The following is a 20,805-nucleotide window of genomic DNA, read 5'->3' as shown; positions in this document are numbered from 1 at the left end:
GGAATTAATATTTGAAGTCATTAACTAATGAACAAATAATAATCGTTATCATAAGATGTTGTGAAGATTGTTAAATTTGACCCTGATAGGGGTGTGTATGTATATGTACTGCTGAGGTCAGTCAGTCAGTTTTGAATGAAATACCTGGCATAGATGTGAGATTAACATTATGGATAACAGAAGAGAACGAAATAATTTAGTAGTAGTAATAATGAAAAAGACTATGGACTGAGAACAAAGGTTAAAAAGGACAGAGTGTAGAGGAATATACCAAGGAATACCAGCATAAGATATAAAGTGAGTGCACTATCATCATTGTGACGAATTCTGACCCATGTCAACTAACGTCACAAACCATTGATCGCAATTATTCACGCCGACCCAAATCAGGTATTCTTCGCCTAACAACAAAATTCAGACCAACAGTCAATGATTTCATGAACTGATAACATGTTCGGTTTCGATTCTTCCAATTTACGCTTGCACCAGCTGTGATCAATCATATGTAACAATACATATTCCAAGTTTCTCAGTTGAGAAAGAATCACAAACAGTTTGCCATTTTTGTCTAGCACCTTATGTCCATTCTCAGTGCTGTTTATTCTGTTGTCCGGTTGGTATCCGAACAATGTTACCAAGACACCAATCGTCTAAAAACGAGCAGTTTACGCAAGTCTCCTAGTCTCATATTACATGTTTCACAACTATAGGGTAATATAGTTTGGTTTTGCAGTGTACTCACCGTTCGAAAGGTTTATTGTTCGTAATCTATCACTCTCTTTTACACAAAACATGCATCATTCAATAAGTAACGACAATCTATGTGCTAAAATGAAGAAATAAATCTAACTTTTATTACACACGTAGACAAATACAAACACACTCAATCATTACAAGACAATTTTCATTATTATTCATAATTCATTAATTTGAACAGTGAACATTTAACCAAATGTGAATGGACTACTGACCCAGGGGGGTTACTCCGTGTGTTTTGTTTATTAATGTAAAGTGTCGGCTTTACCATTGCACTTGTAAAGATAGAAAGAATAAACAACTAGGTCAAGGTTATATGATGAAAAAGACTAGTGCACAGATATAATTACAATAAAACAAAGTAGTTAGAATGGCGTCGTAAAATAGGATGAATGGACGAACAGCTCATTAAATCAGTTGTGGAATTTTACAATTATATAAATAAACGAATGGATAGATTCATCAATAGGTCCACACATACATACATACATACGCAGGAACTTTGTAGTGACTCACAAGGGTGAATTAAACTGATGACCTGTATTAATAGGATTTGTACTTAATACAACCGCACACTGACGAGTATCGAGGACTGTGTGAACATCAAGAATATCATGTAAATATATATAAGTACATGTTCTAACGAATTATTATTATTAACAATACAAAATCGTGTATGATTTATGTATTTATTAAACCAAAACACTTTGTGTGAAAGCAAGTTTAACAAATACACACTAATATATCCAACTTGTAACTCCATTTTATTTTGTATTAGAGTAGGTGATATTATTTGCCTGCCTAAACTAACGATAGTGTAAAGAAAAGATTTCAACCTACGACCTACTCTCATAGAGTACGATGCATCGGCCTAGGCTACCAAACCAAAACACCGATGTGGGATGAAACTAACAACTTGAATAGCAAAATAGTATCGGTGATAACAGAGAAGATTAGAGAGAGAGAGAGAGGATATGATTCAACAAAAGAGGATGAATTAAAAGTACAAAATAATTTTGACAATCCGCGCACAAAGTTAGACAAAGAGTGAATGTATCTACGCCATTGAAACTGATTCTAAATTATATCACTCGACATTCCCAAGTACTGTTCACGTCAATAGTGGGAACTCCAACCAAGTAGTCTGCACCTACCAATAATGCTCAATTAAGTAGTTAATAACTTCCTGGGATGATGTTTTTTTTTTCATTTTTGACCACTCTTACTTTTCTTCTAACCTATTCCTACATTATCTAACATTGTGCATCGAGAAAAGCAGTGAATGGAACATGCAATACACGTACCAAGCAGTCAATGGGATGAAAGTTCACAATCTTATCAACCGATTTCGTATAATAATATCTGTTCGAACAGTAGAGTAACAATTCACAAAACTAACGAGCCGAATTCAACGTCAATGTCTAAAGAACTTATGGAAATTCTTATTTAAGGCTTAGTTGACGAGTCCCAAATAGGACTTGGCTTTCGCTGCTACCCACCATCCCTGTCTGTTTATAATAACAGACCGCTTTTATTTGAATAAATGGAAAAAATTATTATTTTCATTTTGGTTGCACAATCTTAATACATTTTGCACAACTTTGTTCGTAGACCACATTTTAATAAATGCTTGTAATTTCCTCTCGTTATCTATACTACCATACATGCATACTGAGAGGACTGCCTTGATCAAGTATCTTATGAATCATTTGGCATGTGATCATTCGTGGAATATAAGACTAATTGTTTAATATATTTCGGACTTAACAACTGATTCTAACACAAACTATTGAGTCCAGATAACCTTTCACTTTGTTAAAGAGAAAGATACTAAGTTTGGGTCTCAATGTAAACGTTAATCACTGGAGTTGTAAATAAATCTGATTAACTAGTACCAAATAAGTTTAAACATGCACCGTTAGAGACTAACTTTAGTAAAACAATCACTAGAAACAAGGAAACCGTTTAGACCTAGTATCGGGCTCATCAGAAGTGTACATCCATAACTCTCCTCAGGACTGGAGTCAGAGCCTTCAAGTTATGCAGTGAGGTCAACCTTTCGGTCAGGGAGTCAGTATCCTATCATCAACGATTTTAAGTCAAACTGATCTCCATAGACAATTTATACGTATAATAATCAAGTGATAAAGAGGTGATTTCCAGAATCAGCAGCCGTGACCAGTCGCGTCCAATCATGTTGGGTACGAGGCAGATACCAACCAAGATATTGGAAAATAGTTGATTGAAGTTATGTGTGTAGACCACTGGATGACAACTCTGTAGTTCAAAGGTTAAGTGTTCGCCCGCGAAACCTGAAGGTCCTGACAAGATTGTGGATGCACATTGCCGAGTAGTCTTATACTAGGACGAAACGGTTGTCGAGTGTCTCCTAGTTTCCAATCATTATCTAACTAAGGTCAGCCGTTGAAGTAAGTTATAAAAGACCAGAACTGAATTACCTTTAATGGCTTTTTTCTGTTAGATATAATAAGATAATCCTCACGAATCCATAATAATCTATTATAATCATTATTAACATGGGGATACTGAATTTCTTTCTAAAGAAAAAACCCTAATTTTTGTAACGTCAACACACTCATAGTGGTAATAATTTCAAGAAGAATAGGTCGTTAAATAGAACAGGTAATGGATGGATAGATAGATAATAATTTATTTCTAAGGAAAAAAATACATCAGACATACATGCAGTATATTAATACATCCACAAAAAACGGACATGAACAGGTACGTATCCATTTATATATACGCAGAGATACAGGATGATTTATACATTCACCCGCCTAGATTATTCATTAACTTGACAATTTAAATAGTTACTGAACATTAAACATACATTGACAGATTAATGTTGTGATATGAACATTCATGATAAATGATGTATACCTATACACACACACACACCTACATACATACATACATACATATTTCAAAAGAAAGAATTGAAAAGAAAAAAAAACAAGTAGACAAGTAACGAGGAAAATAGTCATAATAATAATGATAAATAGTTAATACAAGGCGGCAGTAAGGCACCTGCCTACTTACTAACCAACCCACCCACATATGAACAGAAGCCTAAGTAGTACAGATATATTGCGTAATAATAATAATAATAATAATAATAATAATAATAATAATAATAATAATAATAATAATAGAAGATTGTCTCAACAGAAAACAAAGAAAGAAAGGTTTTTAAATAAGAAAATAAAATAGTAGTAGACATGATAGAAATTATTATAAAATCATGATTATCTAAAAGTGATTACCCATGAAAAATGGCCAGTAGTTGTAGAATGTGATAAATTGACATGAAGCAATACACTTATGTATAATATGAGTATGAGAGAAAGAAAGAAAGAGAGAGAGAGAAGATTTCATACTCCTATGTATGTATGTAATGGACAAGAAGTAATCAGATGGAGATAATTATTGAATAAAGTAAGCTGCCATAAATGACTAATTCAATATAAATAGATCACTTTACCTGCTCATTTGGAACTAGGTATGCAGATCGTTCATTACACTTGTTATTTACCAACTTGTGTCACGTTCAGCGTAGGTCAAATGTTACTCGCCTAAACTTAAGGCAGTTATACTATTCAACAGTTCATTTTGTATTATCTTATAACTGTGATACATGAGTAATGAAAATATAAAACTTAGGTAGATAGAAAGTTTTTCATTATAGGTGTCTTCGAAGCGTTTTTTGCGTAAACTAGTTTGGTCGAGTGAGCAGTGTTGAGGTTACATACAAGTATTCATCGACTGAGATGGTTAGAACATCTCCGCCTACCTAGTCCAACCAATTTAACCAACGTTGGAGTAAATTAGAAAGAAAATAATAGCGTCCTAATCATTGACTGTTTGTTTTAGCCATGTTGGTAGATAAAAAGCATCTTAGCTTGTGTCAGCGCAACGATCAGTAGTTGGTATTGTTGGTTGTCACGGATTAAAATCTCTCACATGGGTGAGGGTGTATTCAACATGCAACTTAATCTAGGTTTAGTAATTTAGTATTCTTATAAACATAATTTTTCATTCTATCTTTTCGAAACCTACTTAAAAATGCCAAATCGTTCTGATTATAATTGTTACGGCTTTATTTTGATTAAATATGAGACACAGATATATCCAGTTGACGAGTCTTATACAGGATGAACTGTGACTCCCAGATTTTACTCTATATATTTTGTTTAATCGTATAAGTATTTTCAAACAATAGACTATTGTCAATTATATGAAAACAGGAACAAGTGACAAAGGGGTAAAGAAAAAAACATTCGCTACTACTAATATTACTACTCACTTGAATTATTCCTATAGCTCTTGGTGTACATATACTATCTGGTATGGCTATATATTCTACTGGATCAGTAAATCGTCTCCCAGTGAGTAACAACTGCATATCAAAATGTTTTGTATACAAAGATGGATTATTTAAAGATGACGATGAGGTGGATGAAGACATTTTACGAAGAACATCATTATCAGTATTAACTGATCTTCGATGAATACGATGACGCTAAAACAAAATATCGGGAAAAATTAATAAACAAGAGTGAACATTTTTATTCTGAAGTCACATTATCAAAATTTGACTTGTTCATTACAAATAAATTGATGATTATCAGAAGGGGTTTTGTGGAGATTTTAGTAATTTTAAGAGTTGAAATCATTAGTCTGATAGGTCCTGGGTTCGAATCTCGCGGGGAGGGGCGGGATCTTGGATGCGCACTGCTGAGGAGTCCCATATTAGGACGAAAAGGCCGTCCAGTGCTTCCAGGTTTTCCATGGTGGTCTAGCTTTAATTGACTCATGATTTCAACCATTGAAATTGATTATTGGTTAGATCATTAATAATAGAACTTATGAGATACATATACATTTGTGATATTCCACAATGAATAGAACTTAAAATTTCTGATTCCTTCTTCAAAGTTGATACGTAAACAACCAAATTACATTAACATAAGTTTAAATAGAATAGAGGTAGAAAGTAGAATGATTAGTTCAATGAAAATCAAAATGAGTCTGATTGTTACTATCGTGTAATATTGCTTTTGATTACACTAAATATGCTTCCTTATTCCTCTGTACCATTTGTATTAATCGGATTCGATTATTTATTTATTAACGCTGAGGAACTGAGTTAAACTAAGTCGAGAAGTGTCACTAATTTGCCCCAAAATTCCCTGGTACAACTGAGGGTGAGGAGATTCAGCTCTCCCTCTCCAAATGCTCTCACATGACCACGCGTACACATTCACTACCAGGGAAGTCCTGATCATTTCTTTCTCGCGGAGGGGTGTTGTCTACGAAATTGAGAGGACGAAAAGCGAATGTATGACGCTTTACCCAGGTTAATGGATATAGATGATCCATCTGGGGGAGTTGGAAAACCCTGATTCCAAACCAATGGTGCACATGGGCTCGAGGATCCTGAATAAACAAATGGAGTATGAACCTAATGTTGGTCACCGACTATGATGGGATTGCATCTCCTAACGGTGCTCCACTGATTTGTGGATTAGACTTGTAGATCAGGGAGTGGTCTCTTAATAAAACCACCTTCCTCGGTCTGAGCACCCGGACAAATTGAATGACGAAGTTTGGAGCACATATATTTAGTGCCACCTCGTACCAATGTTTATGCGTTTAAATAAAAAGATTCATTAAGTCTTGAAAATGGTCTGACATGAATGATTTGAAATCAGTGAACAGTAGATAGGATTGATCGGTTGTTTGATACTAAACTTAGATTTTACTAATGACTGGACTCAAGGACACCTTTCAAGTATCTCGCAGAGAATATGATACATTTAGATAACTAGGTCAAAATATGTTACTGTTGAAACTTTTTAATTTCAGTATACATAATATGACCATCGTTGGATCCTATCAATAGGCTGATTGATTCATTCCAGAACTGGTCGACTGAACAGATGAGTTAATAGTTCAAAAATTTAGTTTTAACCAGCAAGTTACAGTTTCGAACACCGCACAGTCTATATTGATTTAAGGGAAAATTTGACGAATCAAGTGTGCAGTTGATTAGTTGGATGGCAGTTATATCATTATCATTTTAGTTATCAGTCAAACTCAACGTAAATCGTGGCACATGTATACATCAATTCAAGTTACCCAAAGAGATGAAATTGTCAAAGCAAACACCAGAGCAGTATTGATAGTTAAAGTATTATGCCTCTAAAAATAATCGCCTTTCACTCAGAAATGATTGTCCAACAGTTTTGTTATTTTCAATAGATTTTCAGCTAAAATCGTTTTTCTAGTGGTTTTACAGTTAAGAGCAAGTTGTAAAGTCTGAAGGTATTTCGTTGAATCTTAGATAACGTTATAGTTGCATATTGTCAAGAATTCTTGTATCATAACGAAAAACCAATCCAGGGTTTTCTGAGTTTAAAGGTTTTTCCAACTAAAATTAGTCCGTGATATAAAACTAATATTACTTTTTAAATTCATTATGTATTGGTTATTTGAATCTTCTCATTGATATTTAGAACTGCAATTGGTCAGTCTCTTATTAGCAAATGTGCATTCTGTAAGGATTACCTCGATATTCACTTAAGTCACAAGCATTATAAACAAAGACGGATGGTGGCTAACAGAAGAATCCAGGACGCGCGTTCCATCCTATTCGGTACTCGTCAGCTGGATGTACCTGCATCTCAGAGTTGATGTTCACTCCAAGACTCGAACCCAGTACCGTTCGCTTCAAACGCCATCGAGTTACTCACTTAGCTACTGAGTCCTGATAGCTAATAGCTTGTGCAATGGGATGAAGTTTAAATTCATTTTATATTGTTTATTTGAATCATACAACTGATGTTTAGGATTACAATCGATCAGTCTCTATTTATAGTAAAATCTAAACACAAATATAAGTCTCACAAGTTGAAATCATGAGTCAATTAAAGCTAGACCACCATGGAAAACCTGGGAGCACTGGACGGCCGTTCCGTCCTAGCACGGGACTCCCCAACGGCGCGCACCCACGACCCCGCGCCCCGCAGGGCTCGAGCCCAGGACCTACTGGTTTCGCGCACGAGCACTTAACCACTAGACCACTAAGCCGGCACCCAAGGGTATTAATGTCTAACTTCAACCAATCCACGAAGTCGTGCCACCGTACACCATTGTCTTCAGTGAGCTGATATCTCACAACAGACCTGGTTGAACTCCAATGGTAACGGCTTCTCACTAGAACTCCAGAAGTATCTCAGGAGATACCCATTCTGACAAATATAAGTAACAAAAATTTCTAATTTTAAAAAAGAAACAAATTAACATTTACCCCAAATGTATCATTTCCAATGGAAGGATTCATTATTACTACATCACTTTTATTCACAATATTATTTTTGACAAACATCGATGAATGATACTTTCTACGACGATTGATAATGAAATGAGCAAAATTATTCAATGTTGTTTTAATGCTAACATTTGATTGAATTAAATCTTTTAAAGTCCATATTTCTGATTGAATCAAATATAATTCAACAGGAACATGTTGAAATGACTGAAAATTGTAAATCGAAAAATAAAAAAATTAAAAAAAAAAAACAACCAAACATTTGAGAAAAATGTAAGAAAAAGTAATACACAACAATTGTGTAAGATTAAATCATATGGTGGGAACATCCAACTACTAAAATAGAGTATATTCGTAAGTAGTAATTATTATTATCTATTTGAACATATAAATATTGGTACAAGGAGGCACCAAATATATATGCACCACACAAATCTCATTCGATATGTGTGAGGGCTGTGATACTGCCCGGGTGCCCAAACCGAATCACGTGGTTTTCTTAGGGGGCCACACCCCGAGCCTTTGGCCTAAAGGTCTGACCCACAAGGCAGTGGAGCATCGTGAGGAGATGCAGTCCCATGGTAGCCGGTGACCAACGATTGGTTCATATGCCGTTTGTTCCCTCAGGATACTGGAGCCCATGTCCATCATTGATTTGGTTTGGAATCCGGTTAAAGCGCCGGATATTCGCTTTCCGTCCTCTCATTTTCGTAAACAACATCCCCGCCTCGAGAAGGCAGTGAGTAGGACTTCCCTGGCAGATGCTGTATACGCGTGGCCGTGTGAGAGCATTTCGAGAGGGAGGGCGGGCCCACTCTACTCTCGGCCATACTAGGGCATTTGGAGGCCATAAGTACTAGCATTCGATAATAGATGTATTCGAAGTATCACATACATTTTGAGAAAACAGAATGACCGATTCCAAGGTTAAGAATAGAGTACTAAATAAATATGGCGAATCAATCTTTGAGATGGTGATTCTTCATATGTTGAGGCGGTGGAGAAAAGTTTTAAATATGCGCAACCACCGCTTACCTTGACAGCCGATGTTGTATGACGTAGGAGTAGGTTGAAAGAAAGCTAGAGGTCTTCAAACTAAAATGTGGCAATAGTCCGTGAGATCACTGTCAATAGAACGGAGCCATTTTATTGAGCGTAAACTACCTGACTGGGGTACATGTGATTATCGTAACCAATGGTTAAAGACTTTGTGTGACATGATTCAGAATATTTCGCTATGGCCTATGGAGTTAACTTTTTGTTTCCCTTAAGAGCGTAAATCCCGAAATCTCTCTCTATGTACTTAAGCATTTGTACTACTACTAGCGACACTATTATTAGCCATACTACTATGGGATTTATTTTGGGTTAATTATATTTCGCCGTTCTAATTTATAAAGGAAACTTGGACTAATGCATACATGTGCCAGGTTCTACTTTGTGTATGATTGACAAACTAATCCAACTGTGTGAAGTGTAACAAAATTAAAATCCAACGTTATCGACTTCAAAGATTATTCATTAAAATGTCATTATCTTATGTTCGTGTTATTATCAACTGCTTTCTATTGCTTTCATGATTAAAAATGTATGTACATGGTCATCAACTTATTTTATCCCTCTTCTAAATTATCTTCCAGTTAAAGAGAATTCTTAAATGCATTTCAATGAGTTGATAACATGTAGAATAGTGAAATGCGTTTTGTAAATATCTAAATAGGAAAAATACTGAATGAGAAAGAAGAGAGAGAGTGTTTATACGTGTGTAGGGCGGGCGATGAATTCAACAGATAGAACTATTTTTATTCAGGCTACTACAACATCTGAATGTGCATATACCATCGTAAATACTAACAAATCGTTTACAATGATAAGATATAATAATAATAATCATTTGTCGAGTAAGTTAACAAATGGTCGAAAATTAGTAACTACTTATAATACGACTGTAGGCAAAATTGTTTTAGGGTATTTATTCATTCATATCGAGAGAGAGAAGAAAGAGGCTTATAAAAAGGTGAACACCTCGACAAATAGTTACGATAATATATGCCAATAAAAGTTATTTTAATCTTTTCGCCATTTCTCAACAAGAGTTTCTAAAGTTCCAAATAGAAATCGTTGTCAGTAGGATTCAACCATGTCAGCGTTGTAAGAGGCAATTATCATCGATGAGAATGATGGTCATGTATTAATATATCATGAATTGACAAGCATTTGAATACAGATTTTAACTCAATGATCTAAAAGTAACTTTTTCGTTCTGAAGCTTGAAGATAAATTTTTGTTCGATCCCTTAGGTGGAGTTGTGAGTACACACTGTAAGAGTCTCAAGATTAAAGTCAAACGATTGTATTATTAACACATTTCTCGGATACAAATTTATACAGCCGGGTTCGCGTCATATCCCAGGTATGAAGACTATTCAGTTGCCAAAACTGAAGTAAAGCGGTGGTTCTAAGCAACAATTTAATAGCTAAAATTCTACGATATAACCTAGTTTTGAATAGTACTTTAGCGCATCATCAAAGTCCATCCCAAAAATGATGAAAAATTTTCAAATTCATCATCATTTTGTAAATTAGGCAAGTTCAGATAACATTTCACACCATTCCTCAGTAATAATAATAATAATAATAAAGTAACGATGATTATGAATCATACATCTGTAAAAATGTTGATGAACAGTTAATGAGTGGGGAGAGAAATCAAATACAAAACCCACATTTCTTTATATACAAATGTGTGTAATATCTGGGATTGTAGTTAGGCAAAATGTAATTGAAAAAGAAACAAAAACTACACTTGTTATTTACATTTCATTTTTTTCCCATTTCGAAAGTAGGGGTTAAAAAAATAAAACTAAGAAACAATATGTGCCCCTATAAATTTCATTGTTTCTTCTCTCATTATCTATTACAAAAACCAAAAACAGACAGCTAGCGACTGAATGAGAGATAGATCATCAGATTCCATCAGGGGAATACATAAATCAGTGTATTCTCATTTACTATTAGATTTACAGTAACATGTGCATGTGTCTGTGTGTGCGTGTGGGTGGATGTGCAGATACAACACACACACATATACATGTTTACATATGTACGATGAAAATAAATGAATAAATAAACACAACGGCCAGATGTGCTACTACGGGGTGGCACCGATGATGTAGGAGCATAATGACTCATATTGTAAATGTATTCTCACTACAACTACATAAAAATACATATTTATAATTAGTAAAATGATGTTAGCAATAAAAAGCAGCGTATATACATCAGGTCAGCAGTATGCGTACACATATATCTGTACATATGTGTGTAAGTTATGTACAAAGGTTAGCAGATAGTGTATACATAAATGTAATCATCTAATAAGCAAACAAACAGCAACACAGGTCAAGTTTATCGGCTATCGAGAATACAAAAAAAACACGCCCATATATACATTGGAAGAAATTAATGCAAACTATTTTATATTTGATTTTGTAGGTATAAAGGTTTTGTGGAGATTGTTGAATATTCGTAGATGAAATCATAAACTGATCTCATCAACAATGCGTAACCACGACCATTTCACAGTGAATCGAACTCAAGACCTCACTTCGGGTTGGTGCGCCAACAATTCACTCTTAGACCATTAAGTCGTCTAATGGTTAGTATATGTTTAACTTCAGTCAAGTCGTGACAAATTTCTCGGTCATTTTCAATTGTTGAAGCGGATAACTGTCTCATATTCAACATGTTACTCACTAAAGCTCCTGGAATTGTATCCACAAATTGGTCACTAGCTAGCACAGGATTATTATCAACGTATTAAAGGTTTTTGGAGATTAGTTAAGCCTTTACAGATTAAATCGTTAAATGATCTTATTGTGATCATGAACTGATCAATGTTAGACCACCGTTGGAAAAGTAGAAGGGCTGGACGAACATTTCGTCCTGGTGTGAGACTCCTCGTGGATTGGTTGATACCGGCTCAGTGGTCTAGAGGTTAAGCGTTCGTGCACGAAACGGAGAGTACTGCGTTCAAGTCTCACGTGCGAGATTGTGAATACTCATTCTTATACTAAAAGGAAACGGACATCCAGTGCTTCCCAGTTTCCAATGGTCATGATCTTAAAACTCAACAACCTCCACAACCCTATATGGACGATCTTATTGTATTTCGGAAAACAACAGTTAATTGGTAATGGTCAAATAGAAAAGAAAAAGTAATTATTAAAGGAATTTTATAGTTAAGACTGGAGTTAAATATACATTTTTTATTGTCATTTTTAATTGTTTTTATCAACAAAATCCTGTAATTGTCGGTCAACCAACACTAAAGTCAGAATTTTCAATACAAATGTCAAGACAGTTCTACTGTATGGAGCGGAAACTTGGAGAACTACGAAATCCATCATCCAAAAGATACAAGTGTTTATTAACAGCTGTCTACGCAAAATACTTCAAATCTGTCGGCCAAACACTATCGGCAACAACCTACTGTGGTACAGAACACACCAAATCTCAGAGGAGGAATAAATCAGGAAGAAGCACTGGAAGTGGATAGGACACACATTGAGGAAAGCACTTAACTGTGTTACAAGGCAAGCCCTCATTACTTGGAATCCTCAAGGCCAACGGAGAAGAGAATGACTAAAGAACATATTACGCTGAGAAGTAGAGACAGACATGAGAAGAATAAACAAAAATAGTATAGAATTGGAAAGGAAGGCCTAAGACAGAGTGGATTGGAGAATGCTGGTCGGCGGCCTATGCTCCATTGGGAGTAGCAGGCGTAAGTAATTAACTGTTATCTCAAGATCGTAGATACGTCTTATAGTTTCAATCACCTCAACGATTAAACATAAAGCTCTCCATATGCTTCGTATGACTACATTGTTTTTTTATTTTTAAAACATATTCCTTTATGGTATCATTCTATGTGTTCGACCTCCTACATCACTTGCTGGTTGCTAGACCACCATGGAAAACTTGGAAGCACTGGACGACCGTTTCGTCCTATTGTGGTACACCTGAACAGTGTTCATTCACGAACCCGCCTCGAGGGATTCGAGCCCGTGACCTATCAGTCCCGCGCTCGAGCGCCTAACCATTACACCACTGAGCCAGCATTCAACGGTGTTAATGTCTAACTTCAACCAATCCACGAAATTGTTTTCAGTGAGTTACTATCTCACAACCGACCCGGTTGATCGTGGATGCGCACTGCTGAGGAGTCCTACAGTAGGACGAAGCGGTCGTCCAGTGCTTCCAGGTTTTCCATGGCGGTCTAGCTTAAACTGACTCATGATCTCAACGATTGACAAAAATTCTTATTGACAGTTCTAATGTTAAAACAATGAATGTAGAAATCAACAATGTGATGAAATAAATAAATATCCATTAACTCAGAAAATAATTGACTTAACAGAGAGAAAAAAAAATTTTCAGGGAAAAACACATGAGTGTTTGTCTCAAGACCTGAGTAAGTGTGCTTTAGGTTCGAGGTCCGGTGAAGAATGTACTGAGAAATCTTTTGATAGGAGGAAACAGTTGTTCATTACTCCCTAGTTTTAAATGATATCCTGAGATCTATTATGTCTATATATATATATATATATATATATATATATATATATATATATATATATATATTAGTGTGCCTTATCTGACATAATTACTAACTACAGGAACATACACATATACACTCACTTTAGTTACTTGATTTAACACATTGCTTAAATAATGAATACCACGTTCCAGATTATGACCAAACGATGAAAACTGTAAAAAAAAAAGAAAAGAAAGAAGAATATGGAAAAAGAAATAGTAAAATTCATTATTTCAATTAAGAAAATGTTGATTATTATTTGCCTTTCGTAAACAAATTATTCCATTTCGATAGTGTATAAATGATGATGAAATCTTCAGCATTATCAATGCACACACACACATTCAGTATGTACATTAGAACATACATAAACATGGTTGATTGTTTATTCATTTAAAAAGGGATAAAATTCCCAAACGGTAGCACAGATTTTTGAGATTATATTTTTTTTCAGAAAATTAAGTAGTATATGGATCACATTAGAAAAAAAGCATACTAATTAGCGATGACAACTGTTATATCCATGTATGCGTGTATTTATGTGTGTACGCAAGAATAATGGTCTAATAATGTCTCAATAGTATGCTTATAGTTACAATGCCTTAATTCTATCAATAGTATGTATTCGAGACCTTCAGCCATCAGAGATCAAAATTCACAGCCTTCAACCAATCAGTCACCAATCAACGTGGAGCTTTGGCAAAAATGTGCATTAACCTAAGTGGCCAGAACACATCAACACGAACAGATGAATTTGAAAAGAAATCAATATACTGCAATAGTAATGATGATGGTAAGGGCTATGCACTGAGAATGTTTCAAAAAGGTTTAATGAGAAGGTATATATAGAGGAATACTGGGAATCAAGATCTAGAAGTAGATAAAAAGCGAGTGCTTCTGTGCCATTGTGATCGATTCCTATCTACATCACTTGTGGTCTCCGATTACTGATCATGGTTATCGTGAAAGACCCCAGACAGGTAGTCTACACTTTACAACACAGCTCAGATAAGCATCCAATGAATTTATGAAATGATACTACGATTTAGTTTGGCCGCCTCTAGCTCTCTTCCGGAACGTTCAGTATTTTTAGCGAGTAAGTTACAAAATGCAATGATGGATGGTTGACAAATATCGAGGTTACTGAAGTGTCGATTCAAGATATTGCAGGACTATCATCGATGCTACTCATATAATATATTCAACGTGATTAAGTATAAGTAACAGTTATTTTATGATTTCTTCATTCATAAATTTTACGGGCTAATTGAAAACGAACATTTTTACTATTGGTTCAATCAGTTACTATTCTTTTCATCATACTGAACTGGTCAGAGATTTCTTATCATTGTTTATCTTTTTCAACGTTAACTATTTCGTTTTATTAGTTTCATTAAGTCAATGAGAACGATAAAGTTGATCTACAAAAATTATTACGCTGTACATTTCAAAGAAACAATCAAGATATGCATATTACTTATCAGAGCATTGATTTCTTAAAATTAATGAATGTCAGTTGAATCTATTTCAGAATTGGATCAATATAAAGTGATCATTGAATTGCATATGAATGAAAAAAGATGGTGAAATAATATAGAAAAAATAAGAAGATACCAACTGAAGTTTTCTAATGCATTGAAAATCATCAGAGAAGATTCAAGGTTACGATAAATTATTGTTTTTCGGTGCACATGAAACAAATTTCGAATGGCTAAGGGACTTTTCTAAAGAACTTATCCTTGACAATCTCTTTACAACACTTTAAAAAATATATTAAGTTCAATTCTATGTCCTGTTTCAATTGTGCATTTTACTATTGATCAACATGATTTCCTAATTCCTCTGTTTATCAGAGTATTTGCTGCTAGCTAACTCGAACTGATTTACGTACGTAAGAAGTTCTACGTTGTTGCTGACTGACTGACTTGAGCCATTTCGGTACAAATCGAATAAACCTTGATTGCAAAGATCACTTACTACACCTGACGCATTTGTGTGTCAACCCCCCCCCACACACAAGTGAATTGGTAAATAAAATGGGACGTGATTCAATTGTTTACACAACGCTTAATCCTATGTGGAATAATTGGTTTAGTTGTTTGTAATAACAATCAATTTAACAGTATAGTATGTTTTCTCGACGGTTGCTCTAGTAAATAATGCAAAGCCATGTTCATATATAATATAATCAACATTTTGATACCAAGATAGTATGTTATTTCAGATGAAAAGAACATACCATTTATTGAAATCTAGTTATACATGTATAGTTATTTCATTACCTGTCAACAATATTCCCTCGTTCACACACACACACATACATACACATACAATTGTCAGTTTTTATCCACTTGAAAAACGGTAGTAATTCCCCTCAAAGTTGATTTTAGTTAAATTATTAAAAGAAAAAAAAAACTCGAAAAACAAATTGTCTAACATCAACTTACTAAATGATAATCAAGCGTTAACGCAAGATTTATAGTGTAAATTCGAGGTCCTTCAACTTTTGTTAAAGGTTTTCTGTTCATTATATTAAAAATATCTGTAGGGCGCCAAAATACTGGTAATTGAACATCTATTAGTAAAATAATACACAACGTGATAATATCAGAGAGAGTGTGTGTATGTGTGAAGGAAAATACAAACAAAGATTTACATATATAAATCCACATAGAAACTAGTTAACAAAGTGTATCAGATATTTAAATGACATTTGAATAGAAAAAAGCTCCCATGAATTGAAACCTTCGGAATATGAATACAAAAAAATAGTTGGAAAAAAACTCATTAATCAGAGCATATGTATATGGAATGTTGATGATAACAATGACTAAACAATGTAATATTTTGTTAAGAAAATATTCATGTAAGATGGTAGTTGGAGATTGTCAACAACAACAAAAAATCCATCTCAACAACGGTTTCATGCTATTCGATACTACTTGTAAGCAAGGTGTATTTGTGATCTTAAGAGCGATGATGTTTTCTGATGGACTCGATTACTTGTTACCCAGTTTCACAATAGGAAATCTTACTCGGTCGACACTAGGTATGAATGGACATACATGAAATCAGTCCTAACTCAGTGATCAATCAATGGTAATATTTTCATTAACTTTGATGCAATATTTTCTGTTTGTTATCTATTTCTAGGTAGTAACATGTAGTTATGGATTAGAACCAACTATGGTAACAGAAAATAAGGGACTACTGGAAATTAGTTTCATTTTAGTATTGGGTAACTGTTTAGTAAGGTTTGTCTGTGACCCGACGAAAGGCTGAATCCAGGACTTTTGAAAATTTTGATGAATGCGTTACATTTAGACCACTGAGTTGAAATTAAATGTTTATATTGGAATTTCCGATCTTAGTGATATGGTAGGATGATGGTTATGTAATGCCATGGGTGATGACAGTCTCACTTTTGAAATCGTTGAAATTTAGTAATCAAAAATTCTCACAAGGTTATTTCAAAACTACTTAGTAGTGAACAGATAATTGAGAAAGTGTGGGGTCACGGAGGTGATGTACTTTTTTCATTTTTTTAAAGAGTACTCGTCATGAATTAGCACTATATAGAATATTATTGAAAACCAATCGGGAATGGACAACTATTTCTTCTTTATGTAGGACTCTATTTGTTTGTGAAGAAGATACCATTAAAAATCAACATTATTCGGAAAAGTTACTTAAAGTGTGACATTTCGCTTAGACCATTCTTCAATAAGTATTTTATTAAATCGTTTATTTAAATGCTATAAAAGAGGTGAGATTTAATTCAGCTATTTTCTTTGAAACGTCGGGACCGATCATAAAGAATTAAATATCTACCTATTGACATATAGTCAGTTAACATTAAGAATTCCAAGCAGCACTGAAAACGTATGTGACTTCGCTTCATAATAGTGTTCGCATAAAATTCACATAATCGATAAGATATTTTTTATATTTGGAAAAAAAGACAGGACCATGATGGTGTTTGAAGCAAACGGTACTGTAGTTGGTTCGAATCTAGGAGCAAACATCAATCTGGGATGTGTCAGGTGCAACCAGCTGACGAGTCCCATATAGGACGAAATGTGAGTCCTGGATTCCATCGGTAGCCACATTCCATGTAGTCTAAATGAGAATCATTACTGTTAGTAATATTATTAAATAAACACAGGGGAGAGACGTAATGGTAATGTAAAAAATCATAAGCAATATTTTAACGAAAGGCAGAAAGTTATTTTGATGAATTAGAATCCTAAGAAAATGCAAAAAATACATTTGAATACTTTACATCATGAATTATTTATAATTAGATGACCATTAAAATATTGGGAAGCACCGGATAACCATTTCGTTTTAGTATGGGACTCTTTACGGTGCTTGTCCACGACCCCATTGAGGATTTTCAGGTCTTACTGCAAGCGAGTAATATTCAGACTACTGAGTAGATATCCAATCGTTTACACATCTAACTTGAATAAATTCGCAGTATTGCGCAACTATCTTCCGATATTAATGATAGGTAACTGTCATATAATCAACATGATTGAACTCCAGCTGTTACAGCCTTCACTTAGAACTCTTCAAATTACCTCTTAGAAATTATTCATTAGCGAGCAGATAATTCTGATGAAGATTAAGGGGATTTGTCGAGGTCTATATATTACAGTTCTATACTAGGATCAAACAACTATTCAATACTTCCTTATTTTCAATGGTTATAGAACTAAGACCAATCTTTGAAGTAAACTATTAAAAGAATCTTTAGTTCAACTATGTATTATAATACCATCAAACATAATTATAAAGAAATCACAATACATAGTTTAACCCAATTAAGTAAATTATCTCCCGATCTGAAAAGACATTTTTGTAACTAATTAAAAATGTAACAATAATTTGTTCATACACATTCTACTGTGTTTTTTTCATCGGTCATAAAAAAAGAAAAACAATTTCGTATGAATCTTACGTAAAGACGTGTTCTTTTTCTTTCCTTTGTCTAATGAATCAATGTTTTAAGAATAACTTTCTAGTTACTGTTTCAATATGGAGATCTGCCAACACAACTTGTTACATCACTTTCTCATTACAACAAATTGTAAAGAATAGGATGGTGATTCTTTCAAACCGCCGAGTGCCCTGGTACGACTGAGGATGGAAAGACTCAGCTCTCCCTCTCCAAATTCTTACATATGAGATCACGAGTATACAGCCACTATCAAGAAAGTCCTACTCACTACCTTCAAGCCGCGGGTGTGTTGTTTACGAAATTGAGAGGATGAAAAGCGAATGTTTGGCACGCAAATCTGATTGGTGGACACGGAGGGTCCACCTAAGGCACTTGGAAAACCCTAATTTCAAAATAATAGTGCACGTGGGCTCCAGGATCCTGAAGGAACAAATGGCGTATAAAACATGAGACTGCATTTCTTAACGTTGTTCCACTTCATTGTGGATTAGATCTGTGGACAAAAGGCTCGTGTAGTGGATCTATAAAAACACCACTTTTGGTTCGGGTATTTGGGCAGTATTACACCCCTCACACAAATTGAATGGTGAAGTGTGGCGCCTGATTGCATCAATGTTCATGTGTTTACATAAATAAATAAATACTTTTAAAGCAATGAAATACATATCATTTTATTATAGGCTTTTAATAAAGGTTAATTTGGAATAGTTTTCATTGAAGAGTCGATTAAAAATTCTAAAACACTGATCAGTATATTTTTATAGCCAAATATGATCAACATAAAGCCAGGATACGAATGTACACGAAGCCTGGTTATCACATTTAATCAGTGAGAACAAATTAAATTAATAAGATGAATAAAAGAGTTAGAAATAATTCTACAGGCAATGACAGAGATAAACATTGAAAATATGGATAATGTCTAGCAGTAGAATCTAGGATGTGGGTTTCGTCCCGGTACAAATATCAACTCTGGGATGCAGGTACATCCAACTGACGAGTTCAAACTAGGACGAAACATGCATCGTGAACTCCACTACCAGCCACCATTCATCTCCGCCTAGAATCATTGTAAATTGATAGAAATATCGAGGCAATTCCCGTAGGATGCATATATATATCAAAAGGTTGGTCAACTGCAGTCTTAATTAAGCACACTGAGTAAGATCCAAACACCCAATATATATCAATTGAAAATATGGTTTGAAAAAAGGAAAACCGAAACTGAACATGCAGAGTAAGGTCAGGGAGTCAATACATTTGAACTGCTGTAATCGATTCTGACCCATGCCATCTAATATTTCTGACTACTGATAGTAGTTATCGTGCAAACTCCAACCACGTAGTTTATATTCCATAAACATGACTTGGACAAACACTTACTTAGGGTGAAATTGAATTCTATTTCATATGTGATCGGTGGATAAACAGTGGCACATACAAATCTCGAACGGGGATAAACCAATTGTCCAGTACTATTTTATTTTCAACAATTCCCCAGTTGTACATAATACAACACTCTGCATAAATACACACACTCAGATACATATAAAAACCAAATGAATCCAGAACAAAAAGGTATAGTAATTGTATTTTAAAGAAAGAAATTTAACAAATGAGTTAACAGTAAGCAAAATTAAATAGAAAATAATAAACGGTAATGAACGTTAATTTGCTGACTACAGAAAACGGGAAAAAAAGCGAAAAAATTATACGTTAAATTAAACAGGGTCAAAAATATTATGTAAGAGAGAGAGACGGGGGGTAGGCAAGGATGGGCAAAGAACAAAATGATAGTGTAATCAATCTATGAAGGAAGAAGCACAAAAAAAAGGAGATGAAAACTATCAAACATAGACAAAGATGAACACACTCACACACATATCTATATATACATAAACATAGAGACGAACAAAACACACAATACCTGATCATATTCAGATGCGATTAGACTGTTATTATTATTATTGTTACTATTATTACTCTCTATGTATGTCAAGCAGGTACAATTAATAAAACTGAATCATTTCTTCTAAACCGAGTCATGCGCGCAGACACACACACACGCACTCTAACATGTTCAATTTTGTAACTAAATAGAGAAGAATTACAAGACAATACAATCCTCTTA

General features: G+C 34.4%; 1 protein-coding gene across 1 annotated transcript in view; it reads right to left on the bottom strand.

Annotated features, from left to right (window-relative positions):
* ADAM23 (Disintegrin and metalloproteinase domain-containing protein 23) overlaps positions 1-20,805 on the bottom strand; it is a 135,471-nt gene that overhangs the window by 48,294 nt on the left and 66,372 nt on the right. Inside the window, exons 8-11 of the mRNA XM_051208403.1 lie at positions 16,159-16,286; positions 13,813-13,884; positions 8,090-8,317; positions 5,084-5,299 (exon numbers count right to left, since the gene is read on the bottom strand). Of these exons, the coding sequence (XP_051064262.1) occupies positions 5,084-5,299; positions 8,090-8,317; positions 13,813-13,884; positions 16,159-16,286 (644 nt within the window). The remainder of the gene's footprint in view (positions 1-5,083; positions 5,300-8,089; positions 8,318-13,812; positions 13,885-16,158; positions 16,287-20,805) is intronic.

Source organism: Schistosoma haematobium, chromosome 7 (assembly GCF_000699445.3).
Source record: "Schistosoma haematobium chromosome 7, whole genome shotgun sequence".
In the NCBI taxonomy this organism is placed as follows: Eukaryota; Metazoa; Platyhelminthes; class Trematoda; order Strigeidida; family Schistosomatidae; genus Schistosoma; species Schistosoma haematobium.
Note: the sequence above shows the minus strand (reverse complement) of the source record. Positions and strands in the feature narration are given on the sequence as shown.